We start from the raw sequence: 23,726 nt of genomic DNA, 5'->3' as shown, positions 1-23,726 counted from the left end.
AGTCCCCTGCCCGGCAGCCAGCTTTCTGGGGTCTGGAAGGTGTGCTTGGCCATCTTTCTGACAGGCCCCTAGTATTTCAGGGGGGCAGAGTGGTGAGAGAAGCTCCAGATTTGTAAGTGGAAGAGCTGAATATGCGCACTCACTGTCTACATAATGCTTTTGAGGTTCAGCTTTGACATCTGTAAAATGAGACTGAAGCCAGCTCTACACTGTTGTTTGCAAGAATTAGAAAAATAGATATGTATCATTCTGAGTGTGACTGAGTTTCTAGAAGCCATCCTTAGGGCCTGACCAGCTGCTCATTGTACCTGGTTGGAAAAAAAGGGAGACAGAGAGAGAGAGAGAGAGAGAGAGAGAGAAAGGAAGGCACGAGGAAGAAACGAAATACGCAGGATGTTGGATTTTGCTGGGGGTGGGGTGAGGACTAGGGTCCTCAGCCAGAGCTCAGGCGGTCCCAGGCCTTGGGATCCCTGGAGCCACGTCACAGAGGTCTGCCGTGGCTGAGTGGCTGAGGAATGGGGGGGTCTTTGGTTACCAGCTGCCGGTGAGTCAGTAGCTGAGCAGGGAGGTGCCATGCTGGCCACAAAAAGGGCATTTTCTTGGGCATATGTGGATGTTGATGCCTCAGTATGGAGGCACTGGTTTTTTTGTGAGAAAGGAGCTTTGCCTGCCCTGGGTTCACTAAGCCAACCTTCTGCAAGAACGCTGAGGGCTGGCTGCTCCAGAGGGGGTCCAGCCAGAAGAGCCCCTCCCTGCAGCAAAGGTCTTTCCAAGTAAAGGATTGGTGAGAGCCCTTTTGAGTTTAGGAAATTCTGCATCCTCTCCTTTCCCAGTGATGAGACTCAGTGGGTAAGGAGAGTGAGAAGTCCACTAGTCCACCGTAAAGAAACTAGTTCACCTTTGTTTCGCCCTGTGATTACCAGAGCTATCTGACCAGCAAGCTCTTCTGGGTAGAACACTTGTTCCAAGAAGGGGCAGTTTGGCCTGTTGGAAACAAGTGCTGGCTCTGGGGTCCCCTGCCTCAATTTCCACCCTGGCTTTATCACTCAAAAGTGCTTGCTCTTAGGCAAATAATTTAGCCTGTCTGTGTCCCTGTTTCTTTATTTGTACCTTAATAAAAACTATCTCAGCTGGGCACTGTGGCTCACACGTGTAATCCTAGCACTTTGGGAGGCCAAGACAGGTGGATCACAAGGTCAGGAGTTCAACACCAGCCTGGCCACCATGGTGAAACCCTGTCTGTACTAAAAATACAAAAATTAGCTGGGCGCGGTGGCGGGCACCTGTAATCCCAGCTACTCCAGAGGCTGAGGCAGGAGAATCGCTTGAATCTGGGAGGTGGAGGTTGCAGTGAGCCGAGATCGGGCCACTGCACTCTAGCCTGGGTGACAGAGCAAGACCCTATCTCAAAAACAAACAAGCAAGCAAACAAAACAACAACAACAACACCACCAACACCACAAAAAACCCCACTATCTCGTAAGGCATGCGAGGACATTTGGCCAAATGACAGATGTTTATGGTTTAGGACAGTGCCTGAAAGTTGGGAAGCTCCTGTCAGTGTTAGCTGTTGCTATTACTCCATCTTGAGTAGCAGTACCACTCAAACCACAATTTAGGGATTGAACGTGTTGCCTGTGCCACCCCAGGACTCTCAGGCACAGACCTGCATCTTCTTAAGTCACAGTGGTCTAAGTCTGAAGTGTAAGTAGGGCCATCTGTGGCTAAGGAGGACAAAGCGCCTTACCTGTGGCTTCCACCATCCCTTCTAGAATGACCACAACTTCGAACTCCTCCTGATGCAACTGAGCCTGAGACATCTCCCAGAAAGGGCTCTTCTCATTGATCTCGTGGGAGATGATCAGAGGAGACACCAGGAAGAGGCGGTCGTCGCCCGTGTCGAAGCCCACGTTGATGTCAGTCTGGTTCAGGGGGATGAACTCCCCCTCTTTGGTCTGCCGGGACTTGATGAGCTTGGCTCGAATGGAGGCCTCTACAATGTGGGAGTTGCGGAGGTCACCCACCCGGAACATGAGGCACAGCTTCTCATCCCGCATGGAGATGACCGCGTTGTTGGAAAACATGAGAGTCTCAGCTCTCTTCTTGGGCTGGCTGATCTTGACAAACATGCACCCCACCATGAAGGCATTGACGATGGAGCCCAGGATGGCCTGAACCAAGAGGAGTATAATCCCCTCCGGACACTTCTCTGTGATGACTCGGAAGCCATACCCAATGGTTGTTTCGGTCTCAATGGAGAACAGGAAAGCGGACACGAAGCCACTGAGGTTTTCAACACAAGGAATCCACTCTTGGTCACCAACATGGTCCAGGTCACCCCGGATGTAAGCAATGAGCCACCAAATGAAGCCAAAGAACAGCCAGGTGACGGTGTAAACCATGGTGAAGACGAGCAGGTTGAAACGCCACTTGAGGTCCACCAGGGTGGTGAAGAGGTCACTCAGGTACCGGTAGGTCTCCTGGACGTTGCCATGATGCACGTTGCACTTGCCGCTCTTCTCCATGTAGCGCTGGCGCGGCTTCTTGCCTTCGGCCAGTAGGCGCGTGCGGTCTGTGGCAATGGGGACGTATTCGCGGGCCTGTTTGGGAATCCTCTTGGGGTCCCATGGAGTGACTCCAATCTCCATGTCCTGGTTCATGGCATTCCTAGAATCACCAGCCATAGCTGGGATGCTTTGAGTTAAAAAAGACATCATCAGGGAAGTGGGCTGTTCTGATTCACTAGAACACAAGATCAAAGGCCACCCCCACCCTGGGGCTCTCCCAGGCTTCTCCTCTGGATCCAGGGGTCAGGGTGTAAAATCGTCAAGGGCAGGGGCCTCACTCTCTTACAGGGTTCTTTTGTATCCCTGGTGCCTAGTACGGAGTCTAGCACATAATAGATGCTCGATAGCTGTTTGTTGAATGAATACATGAACAACACCTAGGTGCAAAGTACACATTAAATGTTAAAATGGTTTGAGAAATGTGGGAGCAATTTTAAAAAGAATAATCACAACAGTTTATTAAATGTACTATGTCCCATGCATTCCATGTGGATTGTCGCTTATTATCACCACAGCAACTCACTGGCATTAGATATTGGAATTCCCACTATATAAACAACATATTGTTTGCTTATGAATCAGGCTTAATTCAAATCGTCTCTCTCCCACCATCAGAAGGTAAGCTCCACAGGGGCATAAGTGTGTGTTCGTTTTGTTCTGTGATATTCCAAGCACTTAGAACATAGCCTGGCACATAGATGTATTCAAAAAGTACTTATTGAATAATTGGATGGATAAATAAGAAAATGGGGTTCCAAAGAGGTTAAGTGACCCCCAGGCCACCAAATATTAGGCAGAGCTGATATTTGGATTCCTGCTCATCTGGCCCAAGCCTGTGCTGTTTCTTTCATTCCTTACTGTCTCCATTTATCTTGAGGCCTTTTAGCAGCAGACAGAAAGGAAAAGGCGGCACGTGTCTGATTTGTCGATTGATCACTCCTACCATCTGAGTGTGAAGTCTGCGGCCATCTGAGCACTTATTAAAATGACAAATTGCTGTGTAGACCCGCCATTAGAAAATTTGATTCCCTGTCCTCTAAGAAATTGAAATGGACAGGATGTCAATGACCCCAAGGCTCTTCAAAGGGCATAACGTGTTTGGGGGGTACCTGCCACACTCCCAAGAGATACCCAGACGCCTGCAGTACAGGTGTCGGATATTTCCCTCAAAACCCGTTTGAGATGCTTTAAGACTCTCATGCAATTAGGAAAGACCTCTTTAATTAACAATAACAGATACATTTCTGAGCACTCAGAAGCCAGGCACTGCACTAGGACATTTCTATCCATTAACTGATTTAATCCTCACAACATAGTTAGATAAATACTATTATTATCCCCCCATTTTTCGGAAGAGAAGAATGAAGCTCATGTAGCATGTGGCCAAGTGAGGTTCTGGGTCTAGGTTTATCTGGCTGCAGCCCGAGGCCTGACCCACAGCACTCACTACACAATGGCCAGGAGACACTGATGCTCCATGACTCATGCTAAGGCTGATGACCTGCTCCCTCCAGAAAGTTCTATGAGCTTCCAGCCCTGGGAAACGTCACCTTAGGGATACTATCCTTCAACCCTTCTTCCTCTTTATAAGCAAGCTTTCCCTGAATTTGCAGGTACCCTCCTTCCCAGGTATAGGGTTCCCCAGGAACCCCCACTCACTTATCTGTCCTGATCGAGGAACACAGAATGCCTAGACTGCTCTGTCACCTGGCCAGCTGCATGTCTTTTCCTGCAGACCTGAGCCCTGGAAACATTCCCTGGCGCTGAAACCCTGTTTAGGTTGTCACCTGAAATACTGAAAGATCAAACATGTTGCTAAACATGTAGGAATTAGCCCAACTTTAGGCCAAGTAACTCCATAACCCAGAGCCCTTGCTGCAGACGTACCTAAACAGAGCATCTCTTTTCTTGCTGTCCGTCATGAGGACCACTGCAGCGCTCTACATGTAAGTTCCCCTCATAAGTGCTTTGGAACTTGGTGTTTTCTTCTTTGGAATCTCAACTGACCCCATTTGGGGATGGTTTGGGTAGTCCCTTGCAGGAATTCCCCTGCCACCATTCTGAGGGTGACTCCAGCTGCAGGTTCCACCAGGCAGAACACCAGGAAGCTGTGTCCCCAATAGAACAACCTGGAGAAAGGTGTGTCAACCACTGAGCCGACTGCCTAATGGCAAACCAAGGTAGATTCCAGCTGTCCTGGGAAGTCAGATGACACTGGCAGGCCTTTTCCAGTGCTGCCTGAGTGGTTATAGCAATTTTAAAGTAACCTTTAAAACATCATATCGAAAGGTCATCTGAAGGGCTATTTGTCCCACATATCCATTGGCCATTTCCCATTCTGCATAGGGCCACCTGCTTCCTGCTCCTTCGCGTGGCAATTAACAAAGATAAATGAGACAAGGAGGAAAATGCTTGGGGCTCTCTTTGCAGAATCCCAAGCAGGAATTTGCTCTGCCTTAAGTGGGAGACTTCATCCTGAAAACCTGATCACAGACGCTCAGAGATGGTGGGAAATGCTGCTGTCCCAAGGCCCCGTGTATTCTGGACACCCCAGCTGTTGGAACCAAGATAGGGTTCCAATGGGGGTGCTGCTGCGGACTCCCTGAGCCACTGAGGTTGGGCAGGGCAGGCACAGTGCCCACAGGAATGAGTCATCGGCTGGGGCACATGGGAGCTCACATCCTCCTGTGCTCAGCTCTTTGGGGAAAACAGCTTGCTGCTGATTTTCTGCACTGTTTCCTTCTTTATTTTTAAACATACTTGCATACATTCTTGTAGGCGAAGGCTTTGTGCTGTACTAGAAATGGGAAAATGTTTTCTAGGAGACTTCAGCCCAGATAGGAGAACTTTTTGCATCCGGCAGATAGGAAAAGGTGGTTTACTTTTGATTTGATATTGGGATGCATTCCTGTGCACTGGAATCATCTGCAGAAGTCATTCCTTGCTCAACCCAGGGTAACATTTGGATTCTAACTCAGTGTCCAACAACCTGCTTTGTGGTCCAAAGAAAAACAAACTTAACTTTCTTTGCTCAGTTTACTCTGCTATAAATCCCAGATAATATTCTCTGCCCCTCCAGCCCTGGGAGCCAATTATAGGGATTCTTGGAAGGAATACAGGATACAAACATAAATATAAATAAAATAAACATACATATTCATAATCTCTCCTCAAATTGAAATTTAATGCAATATCCCATTAATTCCATTTTAAAGATGAAGAAAGAGAGGTAGAGAATATCTAAGACAAGGAGCTAACGGCCCAGTGGGCAATTTGCAGGGCAAGCATTGGGCTGACTGGCATGGAGCCTCTACTGTTCAGATTTCTTTTAAGGGTAAGTAAAATCCCCATCCTTGAAACCCTGGCTTCCAGTGTTGTGTGCCTATCAAGTCAAAAGGATTTTCAGGGACAATGGAGATGAAATTCTTTAATCAGGTTTTTGAGATCCATTCTATTAATTATGCACTCATTAAGCACACATTAATTGAGGAATTACTGTAGCGGAGCCCCTGTGCTAGGAGCTGGACATAAAGCAGTGAAGAAGATAAACGCAGAGCCAGCCCTCCCATTGTTGATATTCGAGCATTTCCTCTTTGCAGCTAGGGTTTTTACAGAACTGTCTGTAGAGGACAGACAGCGAGGAACGCCGTGGCTGGCCTAGGCAAGCCGAACATCCTAGCTACTCTCTGCAGGATGCAGGGAAAGGCACTGACTTGAGCAAATCCTATTAAGCCTCATCAAGCCTGTTACTGCTCTTCTTCCACCCTCTCCTGTGTCTGCGAATGGGAAGCTGTGCTGAGACATGAAGAAAGCTTTTGGAAAAGACAGAGCTTCAAGTCCAGCAAAGTGGTTTAATCCCTTTGATAGGAAAACACAAGTGGAGAAAGACTCAAAAGAGGCAAAATCAAAGGAAGTTGTATTTCAGATGATGCATTAGTGAATCTGACATCCATTTAGATGGACCTCTGGATTAAGAACATCAAGCATCACGCACCCATAGGGAGGAAAACTTGGTGTCATGGCATGGTCTAGAATGTCAGGACTCGGGGCCACAGCAACCTGATAAGAGCCTTGCTTGGGGGTCAGCAGGGCTTCCTGGAGAGATCACTGGGCTGGGAGTGATTTTTCAGACTCAGTCTCCCTATCTGTGATCACAAACATCTTTATCAATTTCCTACTTTCTCTCTCAGATATGCTGGATCAAAATGTACATTCCCTGAGCTTTGAAACACAGGGTGAGGTTGGAGGAAGAGGAATGGAGGAGGGTGTGCTTATGTCTCATATGGAGATATTTGTATACTCTTCTATGGGAATATATATGACTGTACTCATAGGAAAATGCTCCAAACTGGTTGGTGAATAGGCTGCGCCACTCCCCTCAAGGCCCTTTAGGGTTAGCAGGAAGCATTCAAGGTGTTACACTTGAATGTAACACCAGAATACATGCTGGTGACAGGGAAGGCACTTGTAAGTAGGCAGAATTCCAAGACACCCTGGTGATTCCTGCCCCCTTGTATACACCCCCTGAGGAACCCCAGGAAATCCTCACTCCCATGACTGGGGCATGTCATATGGCAGAGCTGACTTGAAGAAAGAAAGTTCATCGGGGGTGAGCTTGACCCAGTCATAAGCCCTTTGAAAGGATTGGGCTTTTCCTGAAGTAGGAGATTCAAATTATTAGAGGAATTAGACAGAGGGAGGTTCTCTTCTGCTGGTTTTAAAGATGGAGGGGGCCACAGAGCAAGGAATGTGGGTGACCTCTGGGAGCTGAGAGCAGCCCCCAGCTGAGAACTAGCGAAAAAATGAGGACTTCAGTCCTACAACCACAAAGACCTGAATTCTGCCAGAACCACAGGAGCCTGAAGGGGGCCCTGAGTTCCACATGAGAATGCAGGCCTCGCAGACACCCTGGTTTTAGCCTTGTGAGAACAGAGCAGAGAACACAGTCGCATCGAGCCTGGACTTCTGACCTACAGAACTGTGAGCTAATAAATGGGTGCTGTTTCCAGCCATTATGCCTGTGGTCATCTGTTATGGCAGAAATAGAAAATTCAGTACAGAAAGGGAAGCCGGATCATAAACAGTGAGGAAGGCTGACTCTGGCATCAGATGACCTAGGTTCCTATTTTGCCTGGAGCCGAGGCACATTTGGAAAAGTTACTTCTCTAAGCCTCCGTTGCTGTATTTGCAAAGTGGGGATAACAGTACTCACCAAGAAGAGCTGCTGCGAAGATGAAATGAAAAGTGGGTGTGTGTACAGTGCCTGGCTTACGGGAGCCCTCCTGAGAGGTAGTTCCTACGATTTTCCACCAGGGGGCAGGGCTGGGAAAAGGGGTGGGGGCTGAGGAGCCGGAGTGCTTCAAACCACTCAAGGATAAGGAAGGAGAATCCAGAAGTCTCGAATTCCTACGGAGTGTCTGCATCGTGCTCCCACTCCCAGGAGAGAGACGTTATCTTCAGTTTACAAAAGCGGAAAACAGGAGAGAGTGTAAAAACCTCGCCCGGAGTCGCACAGCTAGTGGTGCAGGCTCTCGGCTTCCGCATCAGCTGCCCTAGATGAGCGCATGCCTGGAGGCCCCGCTCGGCTGCAGCGCCGGTGGGACCGGGAACCCGCGCCCCTTTCCTCCTCCCGCCCCGCCCCCAGAAGCCAAGCCTGAAGAATTTTCTAAGAACTTTCCCTTTCGTCCCTCCCACGACTAAGGTCCAGGTCTCAGGAGTTTCCCTTGCACCTTCATCCCTGGCCCTGCAGAGGCCTGCTTCTCGCTTCCAGGGTCGCCAGAGCGCCCCTCCCGCCACCCGTCGATCTCCTGGCCGGATCCTGGGAGAGAAGGAGAGGAGGTTGGGACCGGAGATGGGGACTGAGACTGGGGAAGGGAGCCTGGGAGAGATGGGGAGGGAGGCTGGGACTGGGGAGCCTGAGCGCCGCAACCTCTAGCCTGGCCTCGGAGTGTGACACAGGGGACACCCCTCACTCCGCGGGGGACGAAGCCCCCAGTGGGGCTGGATAAGGCGATGCTCGCCGCCTGAGTTCGGCCCCCTAGTTAGCTGCAGCTCCGCGGCGGCGGAGGAGGCGGGGCTGGGGGATGCAGGCTGGGAGGGTGAGAGCCAGAAAGAGCCTGCGGAGGGGAGACAGAGGCCCTGTCCCCAGGGAACGGGCGTGGGGAGGCCTTTGGCAGTGCCGGGGACTCCCCACCAGCGAGTCTGTCTTTCTTCCAGCGGCCCCAGCCACCTGGAGGCTGTGCCCAAACCACACAGGTGGACAGGATCTTCCCAGGGGCCAGTCCTGGTTTCCCAGGTTTTCACAATTACTAATCTTAAAACAAAACAAAATTGTCTTCAGGTGTACTAGAAGAGGTTTCATGGCGCAGAGCCTGGTGGTAATAAGTCTTTAAAAACCCATCAGGTATTTCATTTAAAAACCTCACCATTTTGCAGTTATTTGTTCTATCAACTTAAGTCTGTGTCTATTTTTGAATTCCTGAATGTTTTACAGGTTTACTTTTTGAGCCTGTTTGTTTCATAGCACATGAGGGAGTAGGTGTGAAGTCCCAGTGGAAACTGACACGGGGCTTCACTCATTCAGTCAATTAGTCAATCAGTGAACCCCCACTCAGCACCCACTGGGTGTTTGAATTATGTCCAGCTCTGGGGACGCTTCTCTGGCATTCCTGTGCTTTCCATTCCTGGGGATCTGGCTAAAATGCAGGTTCTGATTCTCTAGGTCTGGGGTTTCCAGAGTCTGCGGTTTTGCTAAGGAGCTGCAGTGATGTTGATGCGGCTGGTCCTCAGTGCACACCTGAGTGGCACGACCTCTCTGCCCTGGACACACGCTGCCATCAGCTGGGAGCTGGACAACGTGCTGATGCCTCGTCCCAGAATCTGGCCCCAGGTGAGTCCAACAGGCAATTAGATTGAGGACCCTTGATGCATTCTCTGTCCAAAAGGAGTTCCCGGTCTGGTGGGGAGTACACAGGTGAAAAAAATATCAGTGCGATAGAGAGTGAGAGAGAGGCCAAGGTGCAGTTCTGAATTTGGCTTGTCTGGGGTGGGTGAGGAAGGGTCCGGAAGGCCCTGGTGAGGAAGGCGCCCAGTGAGCAGGACGAGGTGGCAGAGCCTTGCGGGCATGAGAACAGGGGAGCAAACAGTCATAATACTCGGGCATGGAATCCCTGTTATGTGCCATCTTTGTGCTGAGTGTTTTTCGTGCATTGTATCATTTAATCCTCAAACAGATCTATGAAGTCTGGTTTAGTCGCCTCATTTTACATGTCACAGAAGCAGAGTGATTCAGTGGCTTGCTTCAGGCCACACGGTTACAAAGCTGTGGACTAGGTTTTGTCTGATTCCAAAGGCTCTAAGTGCAGCCTCTGCTGCTGGGGAGGTTGTTCCTCCTGAGCCCTCTGGGTGTGACCAGGTTGTTCTGAGCCCCCGGGGGGATCAAGCCCTGAGAAAACTGGCCCTGGATGGAGCCAGATCCACACCAGCCTGATCTGCACCAGGGAAGGAATTCATGATTTCCTGCTGTGTGGCCCGCTGTGCACAGGCTGCCCCGCAGCTCGAGTCACTTCCCGCCAACCAGGGCTGTGTTCTCCCTCTCCCTCCTGCTCCCCTCCAGCATGCTCCCCATTCATCTAACAGCTGCTCCTCTTATTGTGGTTAGACTTTTTCTAACCACAATACTTGCCCCCAAAGGTCCCTGATTGCTCCAAGGAGATAAGGTGTCCATGCGTCCGGGGTAACACCTGCTGTTCTGGCAGCATCACCAAGAGTGCCCCCTCGCTCTCTGAAGATCTGCTTGGACAATGGCGCCCACAGTAGAAACAAGAGCACTAACTAGCAGCCGCTGATTTCATTCTTAACACGCCTTTACTGGATTCTCCTTCTTCTGAGGCAGGTCTGCCTCTGCCAGGAGTGAGGGTAATGCCTCCTCACTCTGGAATTTCTCCGCTGGGCAGGATGTGCATGTCATAGTAACCAGAACCTGTGGGTCTTGTGCTGAGCTCTGCCGCCTACACCCGCGGCTGTGGCTGTGTGAGGTCAATGAGCGCAGATGCCGGATCGGGTTCTTCCGACACAGACACACTCTACATCCTTCTTGGTTCTGTGCTGTTAGTAGGCTTTCTCCTATTTCTATTTAAATGGGATGTCTCAGACCCTCTTTTTCATATTTTGATGTAGAGAAACATTTAAAATATTGCATTGTGTTTATTCTAGGAAAAGCAAATATACAAACCCATGATAAATGCGACCAAAACTTCCCCTGGGTTTAGGGGACATGGTGGGGCGGGGGGGACTGTGGTGAGCTGTACACACATGCAGTTTAAAGCAGCAGCCGCTACTCGCCTCTAGTTTATTATTGCCTTGCCATGCCATGGAACCAGTACTGCAAGATCCTCCTTTTGCTTTTTCCAGAAAAGCCAGAAATTAAACTTTTGAAGATGAAATTTCTCTGTTTCCATGTTGACCACTAATTCAACAGTTTTTGAAAAAATGAGCAAGCTGTAGAAGATCTCTGTGTGAGTCAGATTCAGTCTCTCAGCTGCTGGTTTGTATTTCTGGACTAGGGAGTCAGAGAGAAGCCTTTTCCTCCCATGGCTATGTTGGGCTGCTTTGTGAGTTAGGCTGAGAGTGGTGGTAGGAGTTGTGGTAGTGCCACTAGATGCCTCTCAGCGCCTCCCTGTTTGCACTACCAGATCTGCCACAAACATGACCTGCCAGTCCTCAGGACAATGAAGGCAGGAGGCCCGGCAGGAAGAGGAGAACTCAATCTGCAAGGCCCATGATAGCAGAGAGGGCCACCTGGGCTGCCCCCTCAGTGCCCATCAGCCTGGTTCCCGTGGTCCTAACTAGCTCTGTCGCCTTGCCAACAGCCCTGTGCTCCCCAGCCCCCTCCACCATGCATATGGCTGCTATGACATCCCTGTTCCTTAAAGTGTGGGGTTCCTCGCTGCCTTCTCCTCCCTAACTGGCACCCCGTGCAAACCTGCTGCAGAGAACAGCGTCCTGGGCAATGGCAATAGCCCTCCAGTTCACCAACAGTAAAAATGGTCTCAATGGGGAGAGAGTTCTGACTGCAAGCGCCCTGAGTCCTTCCAGAGGAGGGCTGGAGAGACAGGAGGGCGGATCAGGCGGCCTCCTGAGCTGGTTCCTGGCGCCGAGGTAATGGATGCTGATTATCAGCGGTGAGGGCATCCCGGAAAGGATGGAAAGGACTGCAGAGCTGTGTGCGAGATGAGTGGGATGAGGCCGCAGGTGCTGATTTTTATGCCCAGGATGCTCCTGGCTGTCACGGACTCCCAGGGGCTCCAGGCATGCATAGCTCTTTCACCTCTTCTCCAAGCAGAATGCCCCAGAAAGGCCGCCTCTATTATCCAGAGTGGCTAGAGTCTCCGGTGGCTGTGCGCGGGGACTGAGGGCCAAAATCAGGGCAAGGGGCTTTCAGTGAAACGCAGAGCCAGGCAGGGACAGCGCGGATCTCGGAACAGTCTGTGTCAGATGGGACACTTCATCCCCGCGGAGCTGTCCGTGCACACGATGTTCTCTGATTGCCAAGCTGTTAAGGGCTCCGCGGAAGGGAGCTGCTGGGAAGGCGGGCGAGGCATCTCAGGCGGGTGAGGGGCTCTGCTGCATCGGCCTTGCTCAGACCGACCATCCCTGGGGAGCTGTCACTGGCACCCAGGTCTCCCCTTCTCAGCGCATCCTGTGCCTCCATTCTGGGCCGCCTCTGTCCCTCGAAGGGGAGCTCCCCACATGGGTGGGATTATTGTTGAGAACAAAGTTAAGGTGTTGACGAGGAAGCAGGACTGAGGTTGATCCCAGAGTCACTCAGTTGTCCCTCATTTTGCTCGGAGACACCCTGACCAGGACAAGCTCTTTAGGCAGCATCTTTCCTGTCTGCCACATTCTCCATGGCCTTTGCACTCTTTGCTTTGGCTTGAAACACGTCGTCAATTCATTGCCTGCGCAGCTTGGACTGCCTTTTGGTTTTTCTTTGCAGAACAGCTCTGGAATTGAAGGGTGTGTGTGTGCGCGCGCGCATGTGTGTGTCTGTGTGTGCACGTGCGCGTATGTGTCTGTGTGTGCACGTGCGTGTGTGTGCGCACGCACACGTATGTGTCTGTGTGTGTGTGCACGTGCGTGTGTGTGTCTGTGTGTGTGTGCGCGTGTGTGTGTGCACGCGCGCTGCTCTGGACTAGGAGCCCTACATGTGTTAACGCACTCGATCAGCTCAGCAACACTGTGGAATAAGTGTTATATGTCCATTATTCAGATCAGGAGACTGAGATTCAGAGCAGGGAGGGAACTTGTTGGAGACCATATGGCTTGCAAGCAGCAGAACCTGGGTTTGAACTGACAGCAACCTGACTTCAGAGCCCACGCTTTCCCATGCTCCTACTGCACACCCATTGGAGTCCAGCCATCTTGGTTCTGAATCATAACCCTGACTCTCCTGGCCACATCCTGTGCTCCACATTACATGTTACTCTATAGGTTACCACCCTGGGTCTCTTTCCTATATAAGACATAGAAATACTACTTGTGGAAATCCTAATGTTCCTGATATCTCTGCCATTTTATCATGAAAAATCCTATCCTACCAAATACTGGTGTAATGTACTTGGCCCCCCTGGATTGGATTGGTGTAGGTTAAGGGCAGATACAAGGTCTGAAATAATCCCGGTATTCCTGTATGTGGAGTTATTATCATGGAACAGTTTGCATCTCTGCTGGGCTCTTCCAGCTCCGGTGCTGGCTCATGAGAATCCTATCCCATTAGTCCCCTTTTATAGTTGGATAGTGGGGCTTGCCAGAGGGCACACTAATTTGGGTTAACTCGTTCCCAGGATTCTGGCATTGTAGACACAGAAACACCTACTGTGGAGTTTTGTGTAATATAAACACTGAAAGATTTAGCAATGGGTCTGCCAGGCGGTCCTGACTTCTGGCTGCACAACAAAGGGGGGCGGTTGTGCCAAATGGGGCAACGGAAAGTGAGTTTGGGGCCTGCAGAGCCTCGGGTAGCCCAGACAACCGGGAGAGAATGGGCTGCTTATTCCAACTCCATCCTTGGAGGATTCCCCACCACAAGTCTAAGGAAGTAATAAAACCTCATGCATTATTTTCTGATATCTGGAGAGAAACACGTACCCTAGAAATGCTGTGGACTGATTCCACAGTTACTTTGTCATTAAAGAAACCAGAATACTGGGAGGTCACCATAAACACAAAAAGGCAGAGAGAGAAGGATTAAATGGTGTTTCATGTAAGGATTTTTAAAGGGAGGCAGAATTCTAGTCTGAAAGGAGAGCAGGCAGATCTGGCATTTTGCTTGAGGAGTTCAATTCTTTGGAGAAAATACAGAGACAAAAAGACCATTTTGATGGTATTTAAAATATCCCTCTGTCCAGCATATCTAAGTGAGTCTAAATATATTCAGCAGTTTTTTAAAGGGCAGATATCAGGCCCGATTCAAGGTATGGAATATAGATTTGAAAGGCTTAGTGACAGGTGAGTGCCTTTCAAGTAACTTAGCATCACAGATGAAGCCCGTGATTGAGCACTGCACCTATGGAGCAGGCGCGTGAGCTTGGACTGAGCTTCCCACCTACCAGCCTCCCATTTGCTTAGGATGAGTAGTTTTCTGCCCTCCTTGGTGAGCCGCTGTGGGCCACTCACACTCCTTACACCCCTTCCCTTTAGTACTTAGCTGTGGCTTACTTGCAAAATCCACATGCACCCTCCTGGATCCCACAGACGACGTATGAAAAATTATGGCCATGAAAAGGGCACGGAAATCAAATTAATTAATTTTGCCTTTTCCCCACATTTGTTTCTGTCTGTCTGGTACTTTTCCTTTTTAAGCCTACCATCTCTTTGAAAGTGAGCCGCACAGTGATAATCCATTTTCCTCATTGTAACCCCACAGTGTATGTATTCCACATTAAATAATAAAAGGGATTAATAATTAAATCAAAATGAAAAACCACTTGTTTCCTCTCTATAACCCAAGGGACAGATTTCCTGGGCTGGTGCCAATTTATCAGTGATGATTAGGCAATATGAGGTAGAAGTGCACAGAGATGACAGCCTGAAAGCAAGATAATTAGAATTTGAATATATTCATATACAAGTGAACAGGATCAGATGGTGCGGGAAGGTAAATGTGAGAAAGAGCCAGGGAAACTGGACATAACAGGTAAAATCCCAATAATTATAGCTACCTACTGGGGCTGTACCATATACCCAATTTTATTCCAAATGCTTTACATGTATAAACTCATTTAATCATTTCAGAAAAGGTATCAGGTAGATACTGTTCTCCCCATTTTATAGATGAGAAAACTGAGTTGCAGGAGGGTGAGTCAACTGCCCCAAATCTAGTAAGTGATTGATCTGGATTTGAACTCAGGTTGAGTGACACTTGAGTCACACTCGATGTCTGAGCAACTCCACAAAAATGGAATGCTTAAATGATCCAGGAAAGAGGAGAGAGACAAATATCGTGGGAGAAGAAATGAAACAGAAAAGTCCGGTGAGAGTAAGAGAAAAACAACGTGAAAGAAATAGGAAAGGCCGGCAGTGGTGGCTCAGACCTGTAACCCAGCATTTTGGGAGGCCGAGGCAGGTGAATTACCTGGGGTCAAGAGTTTGAGAAGAGCCTGGCCAACATGGTGAAACCCCAACTCTACTAAAAATACAAAAAAATTAGCTGGGCGTGGTGGTGAGCACCTGTAGTCTCAGCTATTCGGGATGCTGAGGTATGAGAATCCTTGAACTCAGGCAGCAGAGGTTGACAGTGAACTGAGATTGCGCCACTGTACTCCAGCCTGGGTGACAGAGTGGCACTCTGTCTCAAAAAAAAAAAAAAAAAAAAAAAGAAAGAAAAAAGAGAGAAAAATTAGAGTAAGGAGTTGAGAATGAAAGAGGATAAAAAAGCAAAGGATAAGGAAAGACAAAGTGAAGTGTAAGTGGATGTGGGTATCAGAATGAAAGCTGAGGAAGAAGAAAGAACAGATGAGAGACCCAGCTGAAAGGAACTGCGTCTTGGTGCTTGCCATGGGGTACTGCTCATGTGCTATCTTATTTGACTTTCCCATGGCATTTCAAGGTAGGTATTACCAGACACGTTTTACAGAAAGAGAACTGAAGGTCTGAAAGACTAATGTCCAAGGTCACACGATTAGTGACAATTACAAAATGCCAAAGAGAGAAACTGAAGAATAGCAAATAAATGGAGAAACATACTGTATTCATGGATTGGAAGACTCAATATAGTAAAAATGTTGATTCTGTCTGAATTCGTATACAGATTCAATGCAATTTTTATCAAAATATCACAAGATTTTTTACAGATATAGATAAAATTATTCTAAACTTATGTGAAAAGGCAAAGCTACTAGAATAGATAAAACAATTTTGGAAAAGAATAAAGTGGAAGGAATCAGTCTATACAAGTTCAAGACTCATTACATAACTGCAGTGATCCAGACTATGTGGTATTGGCAGAAGGATAGACACATAGATTGATGGAACAGAACAGAGAACCCAGAAATAGACCTTTGCAAATATGCCCAACTTATTTTTGACAAAAGTGCAAAAGGAATTCAGTGGAGGAAACAGTCTTTGCAACAAATGGTGCCAGAGCAATTGCACATTTTTAGGCAAAAAAAAGAACCTTGACCTAAGTCTCAGACTTTATACCAAAGTTAATTCAAAATGCATCATGAACTTAAATATAAAACAATAAAACTTTCTAGGGAAAAACATGGGAGACACTCTTCAAGATCTAGGGCAGGCAAAGAGTTCTTAGACTTGACAACAAAAGCACAATCCATAAGAAGAAAAACTGGTCAATTAAACTTCCATCAAATTAAAAACACTTGCTCTTAAAGACTCTGTTAAGATGAAAAGGCAAAATTACCAAGTAGGAGAAAACATTTGTAAATTACATATCTGACTGACAAAGGACTGGTATCTAAAATATATACTTAAAAATTCTCAAAACTCAACAGAAACAACAACAAAAGCCTATCAAATTAGAAAATGGGCAAAAGACGTGAGAGGATATCTGGAGGGCAAATAAGCACATACAAAGATGGTCAACAGGCCAGGCATGGTGGCTCATGCTTGTAACCCCAGCATTTTGGGAGGCTGAGGTGAGCAGATCACCTGAAGTCAGGAGTTTGAGACCAGCCTGACAAACATGGTGAAACCTCGTCTCTACTAAAAATACAAAAATTAGCCAGGCATGGTGGCACGCACCTGTAGTCCCAGTTACTTGGGAGGCTGAGGCCAGAGAAGCACTTGAACTCAGGAGGCAGAGGTTGCAGTGAGCTGAGATCACACCACTGCACTCCAGCCTGGGCGACAGAACAAGGCTCTGTATCAACAAAAAAAAAAAAAAAAAAAAAAAAAAAAAAAAAAAAAAAAAAAGATGGTCAACGGCATTAGTAATCGGGGAAATGCAAAATAAAACCCCAACAAAATAGGACTAGAATGGCTAAAATAAGAAATAGTGACAATAACAAATTTTGGCAAAAATACAGAGAAACTGGATCACTGATACATTGTTGGTGGGAGTGTAAAATGGCATGGTCACAATGGAAAACAGCTTGAGAGTTCTTTGGAAAAAAAAAAACAAACTAAACATACAACTACCAGATGACCCATCAATTACACTTCTGGGCATTTATCCCAGAGACATGAAAACCCATGTACCTATGTTCACACAAGAACCAGTACACAATAGCAACTTTATTCATAATTGCCCCGAAGTGAAAACATCCCAGATGTCATTCAGTAAGTGAATGGTTAAACAAGCAATGGTACCTTCCCACTATGGAGGATTCCCACTATGGTACATTCCCACTACTCAGCAATAAAACAACCACACACACATACACACACACACACACACACACACCCCTCACCCCCACCCCCAACAAGCACACAGGCACACCCCTGTATGAATCTCCAGAGAATTTTGTTGAGTGAAAAAGGCCAATCCCAAAAGATTACATACCATATAATTCTACTTACATAACATTCTTGAGATGACAAATACAGACAAGTGATTGCCAGAGGTTAAGGAGAGGGTGGGGTGGGATGGAAGTGGGCGTGGCTATAAAAGGCCACATAAGAGATACTCCTGGTGACAGAAATGTTGTTTTCTTATCAGTTATGTATTCGTTTTGATGGTGTACTACAGTTTTGCAAAATATTACCACTGAGAGAAACTGGATGAAGGGAGTGGCAGATCTCTGTTCATTATTTCTGAAACTGCATGTGAATGTATAATGATCTCAAAATCAAAGCGTTTAGTGGAAAAATAAGGAATGACTGCGGTAAAGAGATGGAGTTAAAGAAGCATAAATGCACTAAACGGCACCCATGATCAAGAGAATGAGTGAGGCCGGGCACGGTGGCTCACGCCTGTAATCGCAGCACTCTGGGAGGCCGAGGTGGGCGGATCACAAGGTCAGGAGATCGAGACCATCCTGGCTCACATGGTGAAATCCCGTCTCTACCGAAAATACAAAAAATTAGCCAGGCGAGGTGGCGGGCGCCTGTAATCTCAGCTACTCGGGAGGCTGAGGCAGGAGAATGGCGGGAACCCAGGAGGCGGAGCTTGCAGTGAGCCGAGATCGCACCACTGCGATCTCGATCGAACCAGGGGGACAGAGTGAGACTCCGTCTCAAAAAAAAAAAAAAAAAAAAAGAGGGAGAGAATGAGTGAAAAAAAGACAAAAATGGAGGGGAAAAAAGAACCAAACTGAGAAAGAGAGAGAGGGAGAGGAAGAGAAAGGAAATAAAATGTGACGGAGCATGAGTGTTTAGGAGGACACAGGGGCATTGAAGGAGACGCAGGAGAGGTGGTTGGGGCTGGGGGCAGCCGCAGGCCCAGGCCTCCCTCCCTACTGCCCTGTGTCTAGCCTTGGCTCTCTCCTCTCCAAACCACTCCCTGGGCCCCTTCTACCCTTTCACCAGCAAACCTGTTTCTCAAGCCCCCTTAGAAGCCTTCCCTGCTCCCCCAGGGCAACCTGCCTTCACCCCTGCGGCTCCGGTGCCTCTCCCTAAGGGCACGCAGCACCAATGCTGGAGTCTCTCCGGGCAGCTCTGCCGCCCCCAGGCAGTGGTCTGAGAGCTCCTTGGGCCGGTGGCAGGCCTGGTGTGTAAGATCCGCCCCCCTCCCCCGTCTAGCTCAGGTGCCTGCACAAGGTCTGGCCTGTGATAGGAGCTCCCTACTCATTTTTTGAGGGAGTTCATCTGGAGAAGGACACTTCACAAAGCAACCTGACTTGGCTGGGGAAGCTTTCATACTGTGACATCCAGTGGTCCGGTTCCTGGGGCCTGGCACCCATGGCTTCTGCTGGCACTGCTGGACAATCCCCCTTGCTGGAGCAGAAGCAGCACCTCCCACTGCCCCAGGCTCTAGGCACCAAGTCCTCAGCAGTGCCCTCCTCCCTGGAGTTGGGGGAGTGGGGGGCACACTCTAAGGGGGAGACACAGGTTTGGTCCCAGGAAGCATCTGAGGTCCTCTTGGTTCTTGCACTGCGCCCCACTCCCATTTTCCTTTCTGAGCAGCAGGAAATAATGTAAGATGATAGCATTGGACCTCCCTGATTGTAAAGTGGGGTGCCTGAAACCTGAGAGAAGGTATAGTGTGGGCAGCACACCCAGTCCCGGACCACCAAGTCAGAGGGGATGAGAATGAGACTCTGAGTTTGCTCTCTCCTTCCCTCCCCAACCCCTCCATTTCTCTCCCACCCTCACCCTTTCCTGCCCCCAAACTCTCTGGCCATCCTATTGATTGATCCCTGGTGACCAGGAAATGCCATTGCCACCCGCCAACTGGTCAGATGATCCATGACCTTTGCCCTCAGCTTGCTCTGGTCTGGAACGATAATGGATGTTAACAGTTTAAGCACTAGCCAGGATCTCCAGGGTCACATGTTAAAGCTTTGGCTCTACCATTTAACTTAGCACGGCTCTTGGCAAGGGTTCCCGCCATCCTGGGCCCTGCTGACTAGAATAGCTCCCTTATCAGAATGTCAAGGTAGGAGGAGCTAGATAAGCTGCTGCTGCCCAGGCAGGGCCTTCAGAGGCAGCCGCTCACGCCAGCCCTGGCTGGCAGAACGTCAGAAGGGGAAGTTGCCCACTCTGTTTTAAAACAATTCCAGAGAAAGCCACTCCACAAGTGTTTTTGAAAAATACACTCAGGTATTCTTATTCAAATACCTCACTACATTCCTCTGAACTGGAACTCCCATTCTTCTTGTTTTTTCTTTAGAAAAAAAAAACCAGAAAGATTTCTCCATGTCTGACAACTATCTTAACAGTTATCTGATGACGGATCCACTCTTGGAACACACTGCCAGCCCTCAGTGACCTGTCTATAACTCACACACAGTGAACATTTTCATCCAAAAATAGCCCCTTTGAGCTACCTATGGAGTCCCTGACCCCTGCCTTCTCTCCACCATCCTTCCACCTCCAGCCTAAATGGTCAATCAGTATTGGCTCAGAAAATGCAAGTTTGCTAATATTCTCCTAAACAAAAAGCATCACCCTACCCCAACGATCACATTCCAAGGTTTTCAAAAATTAATGATTTCTGGCACATGATAGGTGATCAAACGAATGGTTGTTGAACCAGAAAAAAAACCAACAACAATGCAGAAGTGGATGCAGTTTTCAAGTACGTGAAAGCACAGCACACCCGTTTGTGGCTTCGCCCACAGCAGGCAGGAAGAATCAGGTGATTTGAAGGGCAAATGGGAACCAGAGACTGGGCATTCTAGTCATTTCTTCCCTCTGTGGGGGTTTGCTTCATCACAGATGACTAGAGCAGGCTTCAGAGTCTCCCAGATTCCCGGACAAGAAACCCAGTCTGGTGCTTGCAGAAAGCCCCAAAGGGATCTTGCTTGGCACCAGGGACAGCGAGGCTGAGGAATGCTGTGACAGAGCCACACACATGGCTCTGCTGGAGCCACAGGCAACGAGCTCTGCACTGCTCAGGACATGCCAGCTGACTCCGGGGAAGCCATGGTGGGGAATCCTACTAAGAGCTAACTTCATCCCAGAGAAGACAGCTAAGCTTTGGGGACAGCCCCAGGCAGAGTGAATGTGGCCCAGGTTCTCTTTGACCCCCTCACCCTTGGCTCCTCCTTTAGCTGGACTGCTCCCTGGATGGAGCACGTTCATTTTCTGCTGAATGCAGGCAGGCTGCTTCAATCCACATGCTGTGTGCGAGTCATGCCAGCGGTTTCTAGCAGCTTTTGGAGAGGCCAGAAAACAGCTACCCCTGAGTGGCTGGTTCCCTTTCTGTTGGAGAGCGGGGTCTAAAACATTGTTCTGGGGACAATCCTTGTGCTTTGTGGAATGTATAGGCAAATTCTCCATCCTTTCTTTCTCTTTTTCTTTTTGAGATGGGGTCTTGCTATGTTGCCCCAGTTGGTCTTGAACTCTTGGGCTCAAGTAATCCTCTCACCTCAGCCTCCTGAGCCAGCAAGTTCTCTATGTGCTGTTTCCTCTCTTTCAATGGTGGCCCTGCTGCTGCTCTTCCAAGAAGCACATACCCTGTTCCCTGGGCCTCCCATTAAAGGCCTCATGCCTTTAGGCAGAATGGTGCCATCTCAGGTGGGCTCCATAGATAGTTTAAAATGCCAGCCAAGCAGACCAAGCACTTTATGCCAGAGTCCAACCATGGGCCTCTAACTCCCACATCATTCGCTCTGCCCTGTTCATTCCTCAGATTCCAGGAAGCCTTAGGGCCTCATTCAGCCAGATGATGCGATTTACACCTGGCTTTGAGGAAAAGCAGGGACATGGGAAGACCAGAGCAGCTTTCACAATTAGCTTTTGTTAGTGGAAAGACCCTGGATGTAAAGCCAGAGGACAAGAGTTTTGGAGATAACAGTGCTGCTGCCACTTAGTGCTCGGAATCCTGTTACCCTTACTCTCACCTGTAAAACAGAAGAAATAAGCTCTGCCCCACAGGACTGGTGTCAAGATGAACTCATGTAAATGTATCTAGCTCAGCACCTTGGTTTCGTAAATATTAGACTTTTCCTCACATGGACAAGTGCTTTGGGAACCAGAAAGCCCGATAAAGCATGGCTTATGATGAAAACAAGGTATGTTTTCGAGTCATATCTAGGAGAGAATCTCCGTTTATGAGCTGTGCACCTGAGGCAAGTTGCACAGCCTCTCTGGGCTGCAATTTTTCACCTGGAGAATGAGGATGATAATCTCAGCTTATTAAAAGGATTGAAGCAGAGTAAAATGCTCAGAATGTTCCTGTTGATCTTCTTCTGGTGTTTGAAAAGGCTCCTGGAACAGGTTCTGGGCTGGCCTTGCTCACCCTGATGTTCAGGGTAGGCCCTAGAACTTTGGGGGCTGGACCTGAGGACCTCCACAGCCCCCGGGGCAGGGGAGCCCTGCTTGAGGGAAGGCGCAGATAAAACCAGGGGCCAACAGCTCTGCAGGAAGAAGCACTGACTTAAAGAGAAGGGGAGCAATGACAAGGCCGCCCTTCCCTGTTCCCTATCCTCTGTCCTCACAGCCTTGACCCCTGGCCTTTCTGAACCCTTTGAAAGCTGTTTAAAAGGAGATAGGGAGGTACGCAGGAAGTGACTCGGGCAGCGAGAGGGGCAGAAATCACAAGGCCGTGTTTCCAATTTGGCCACACTTAAAAGAGAAAGCAAGATTAGGCTGGGGATCTAAGGCTGAGGGGTGCACCGCCCCCACCCTGGCCCTCCCTGCTCCCACTTGAAGGAAGAGTCCTACCAGGTGAATAATGTCCTCCCCAGCCCACCCACTCCTGGCCACTGTTGCCTCTCAAACCACTGCTGGGAGATCTGGGGCACCCGCAGGTAGCCCTGGTCTAGTGCCGGACGTTAAGGTGTTTATGGCCGGGCTCCCAACGCCCAGGGCAGCCTGCAGCCACGGAGATCTCCAATTTCCTGGCTAAACCTGGGACTTGCCCTAAGCTTTTCCTTATCCCCCCTGGCTACCAATCTAGCAGGTTCCCTGTGAAAGCCTGCTGCCGGGCGATGGACACCTGAGGGTGTCATCCTGCCCTCCAGAACCCGCGAGCTGGGGGAGAAATGGAGGAGGAAAAGAAGGCAACTTACTTGTTGAGATCAGAGCTTCGGAGTCCCACTGATGCTAACTTCTGGGGTGTCCCTTAGCAGCAGTGCAGGGGTGCTCAGGGCTTTTGAGGGGACTCCCCAGCCCCTGCCATGACCCCACGGAGGAGCTGTAGCTGGAACCTCCCCCTGTCGTGGGGTCCTGTGGGTACAGGTACTTAAGCCATCCTGTCCCTTCACTCGCGGTCCCTTGGGTCACTCCCTTTCTCTAGCGAGAGCAGCTGCTGGAGGCAATCTCTCTCTCTCCTCTCTCTCTCTCTCTCTCTCTCTCTCTCTCTCTCTCTCTCTCTCTCTCTCTCTGTGTGTGTGTGTGTGTGTGTGTGTGTGTCCCCTCCTCCCTCTCCTCTCTCCCTCTGTCCCTGGTACAGATGAATCTCTGGGTAGTAACGCGACTGGAAGGGCCACCGGCATTGGCGGGGGACGGGCTGGGGTGGGGCGGGGGCTCCATGTGATCGGGGACGCCGTCAGCTCGTTAGGACTGGGAGGGAAGAGGAAGGCGGAGAGAGAGCCCGGCAGGCATCCAGCCCTCGCGTCCCCGCGGCCCCCTGCGCCCTCCCCCGGCTCCCCCTGCACCCGGCTGCACCCCTGCTGCAGGGTGCCGGGGACGGAGACCTGCGCGCGCGCGCGTGAGCGCCCCATGCCTGTGTGTGAGCGCCGCGTGTGCACGCGTGTCTGTGTGTGAGCGCCGTATTTAGTGGGTGCGGTGGAGCAGACAGAAAGAAGGGAGAAACTATTAGGGCAGAAATCTTGGCTCGTAGCCTCGGCGGGGCTGCTCAGTGGCTCTGCGGTGCGCTAAGCTGGCGGTTGGCAGCATTTCGATGTTTCCCGAGAGGGATGGAGCAGATGGGGGAATTCCTTTGGGAAGGCGGGGGAGCCACAGTCTGGGCACTACATCCCCCGCGCGACGGCTCTGGCTCCCGCAGTGGAGTGAGGGTCCGGGGGCCTGATCCGCCAGCTGCAGGTGGAGTAGGTCCAGGGACAGGACCCAGGCCAGCTGTCCCCGGGCTCG

General features: G+C 49.5%; 2 protein-coding genes across 2 annotated transcripts in view; one reads left to right on the top strand and one right to left on the bottom strand.

Annotated features, from left to right (window-relative positions):
* Window positions 1-23,114, bottom strand: part of KCNJ5 (potassium inwardly rectifying channel subfamily J member 5) — a 30,208-nt gene extending 7,094 nt beyond the window's left edge. The window contains exons 1-2 of the mRNA XM_038005000.2: window positions 22,703-23,114; window positions 1,748-2,694 (exon numbers count right to left, since the gene is read on the bottom strand). Coding sequence (XP_037860928.1) covers window positions 1,748-2,684 — 937 coding nt within the window. The 5' untranslated portion in view covers window positions 2,685-2,694; window positions 22,703-23,114. The remainder of the gene's footprint in view (window positions 1-1,747; window positions 2,695-22,702) is intronic.
* The window catches only part of KCNJ1 (potassium inwardly rectifying channel subfamily J member 1), a 74,861-nt gene continuing 53,770 nt past the window's right edge, over window positions 2,636-23,726 (top strand). The window contains exons 1-2 of the mRNA XM_008021473.3: window positions 2,636-8,405; window positions 9,289-9,456. Of these exons, the coding sequence (XP_008019664.1) occupies window positions 9,334-9,456 (123 nt within the window). The 5' untranslated portion in view covers window positions 2,636-8,405; window positions 9,289-9,333. The remainder of the gene's footprint in view (window positions 8,406-9,288; window positions 9,457-23,726) is intronic.

The sequence above is a fragment of the Chlorocebus sabaeus genome, chromosome 1 (genome assembly GCF_047675955.1).
Source record: "Chlorocebus sabaeus isolate Y175 chromosome 1, mChlSab1.0.hap1, whole genome shotgun sequence".
Classification (NCBI taxonomy): Eukaryota; Metazoa; Chordata; class Mammalia; order Primates; family Cercopithecidae; genus Chlorocebus; species Chlorocebus sabaeus.
Note: the sequence above shows the minus strand (reverse complement) of the source record. Positions and strands in the feature narration are given on the sequence as shown.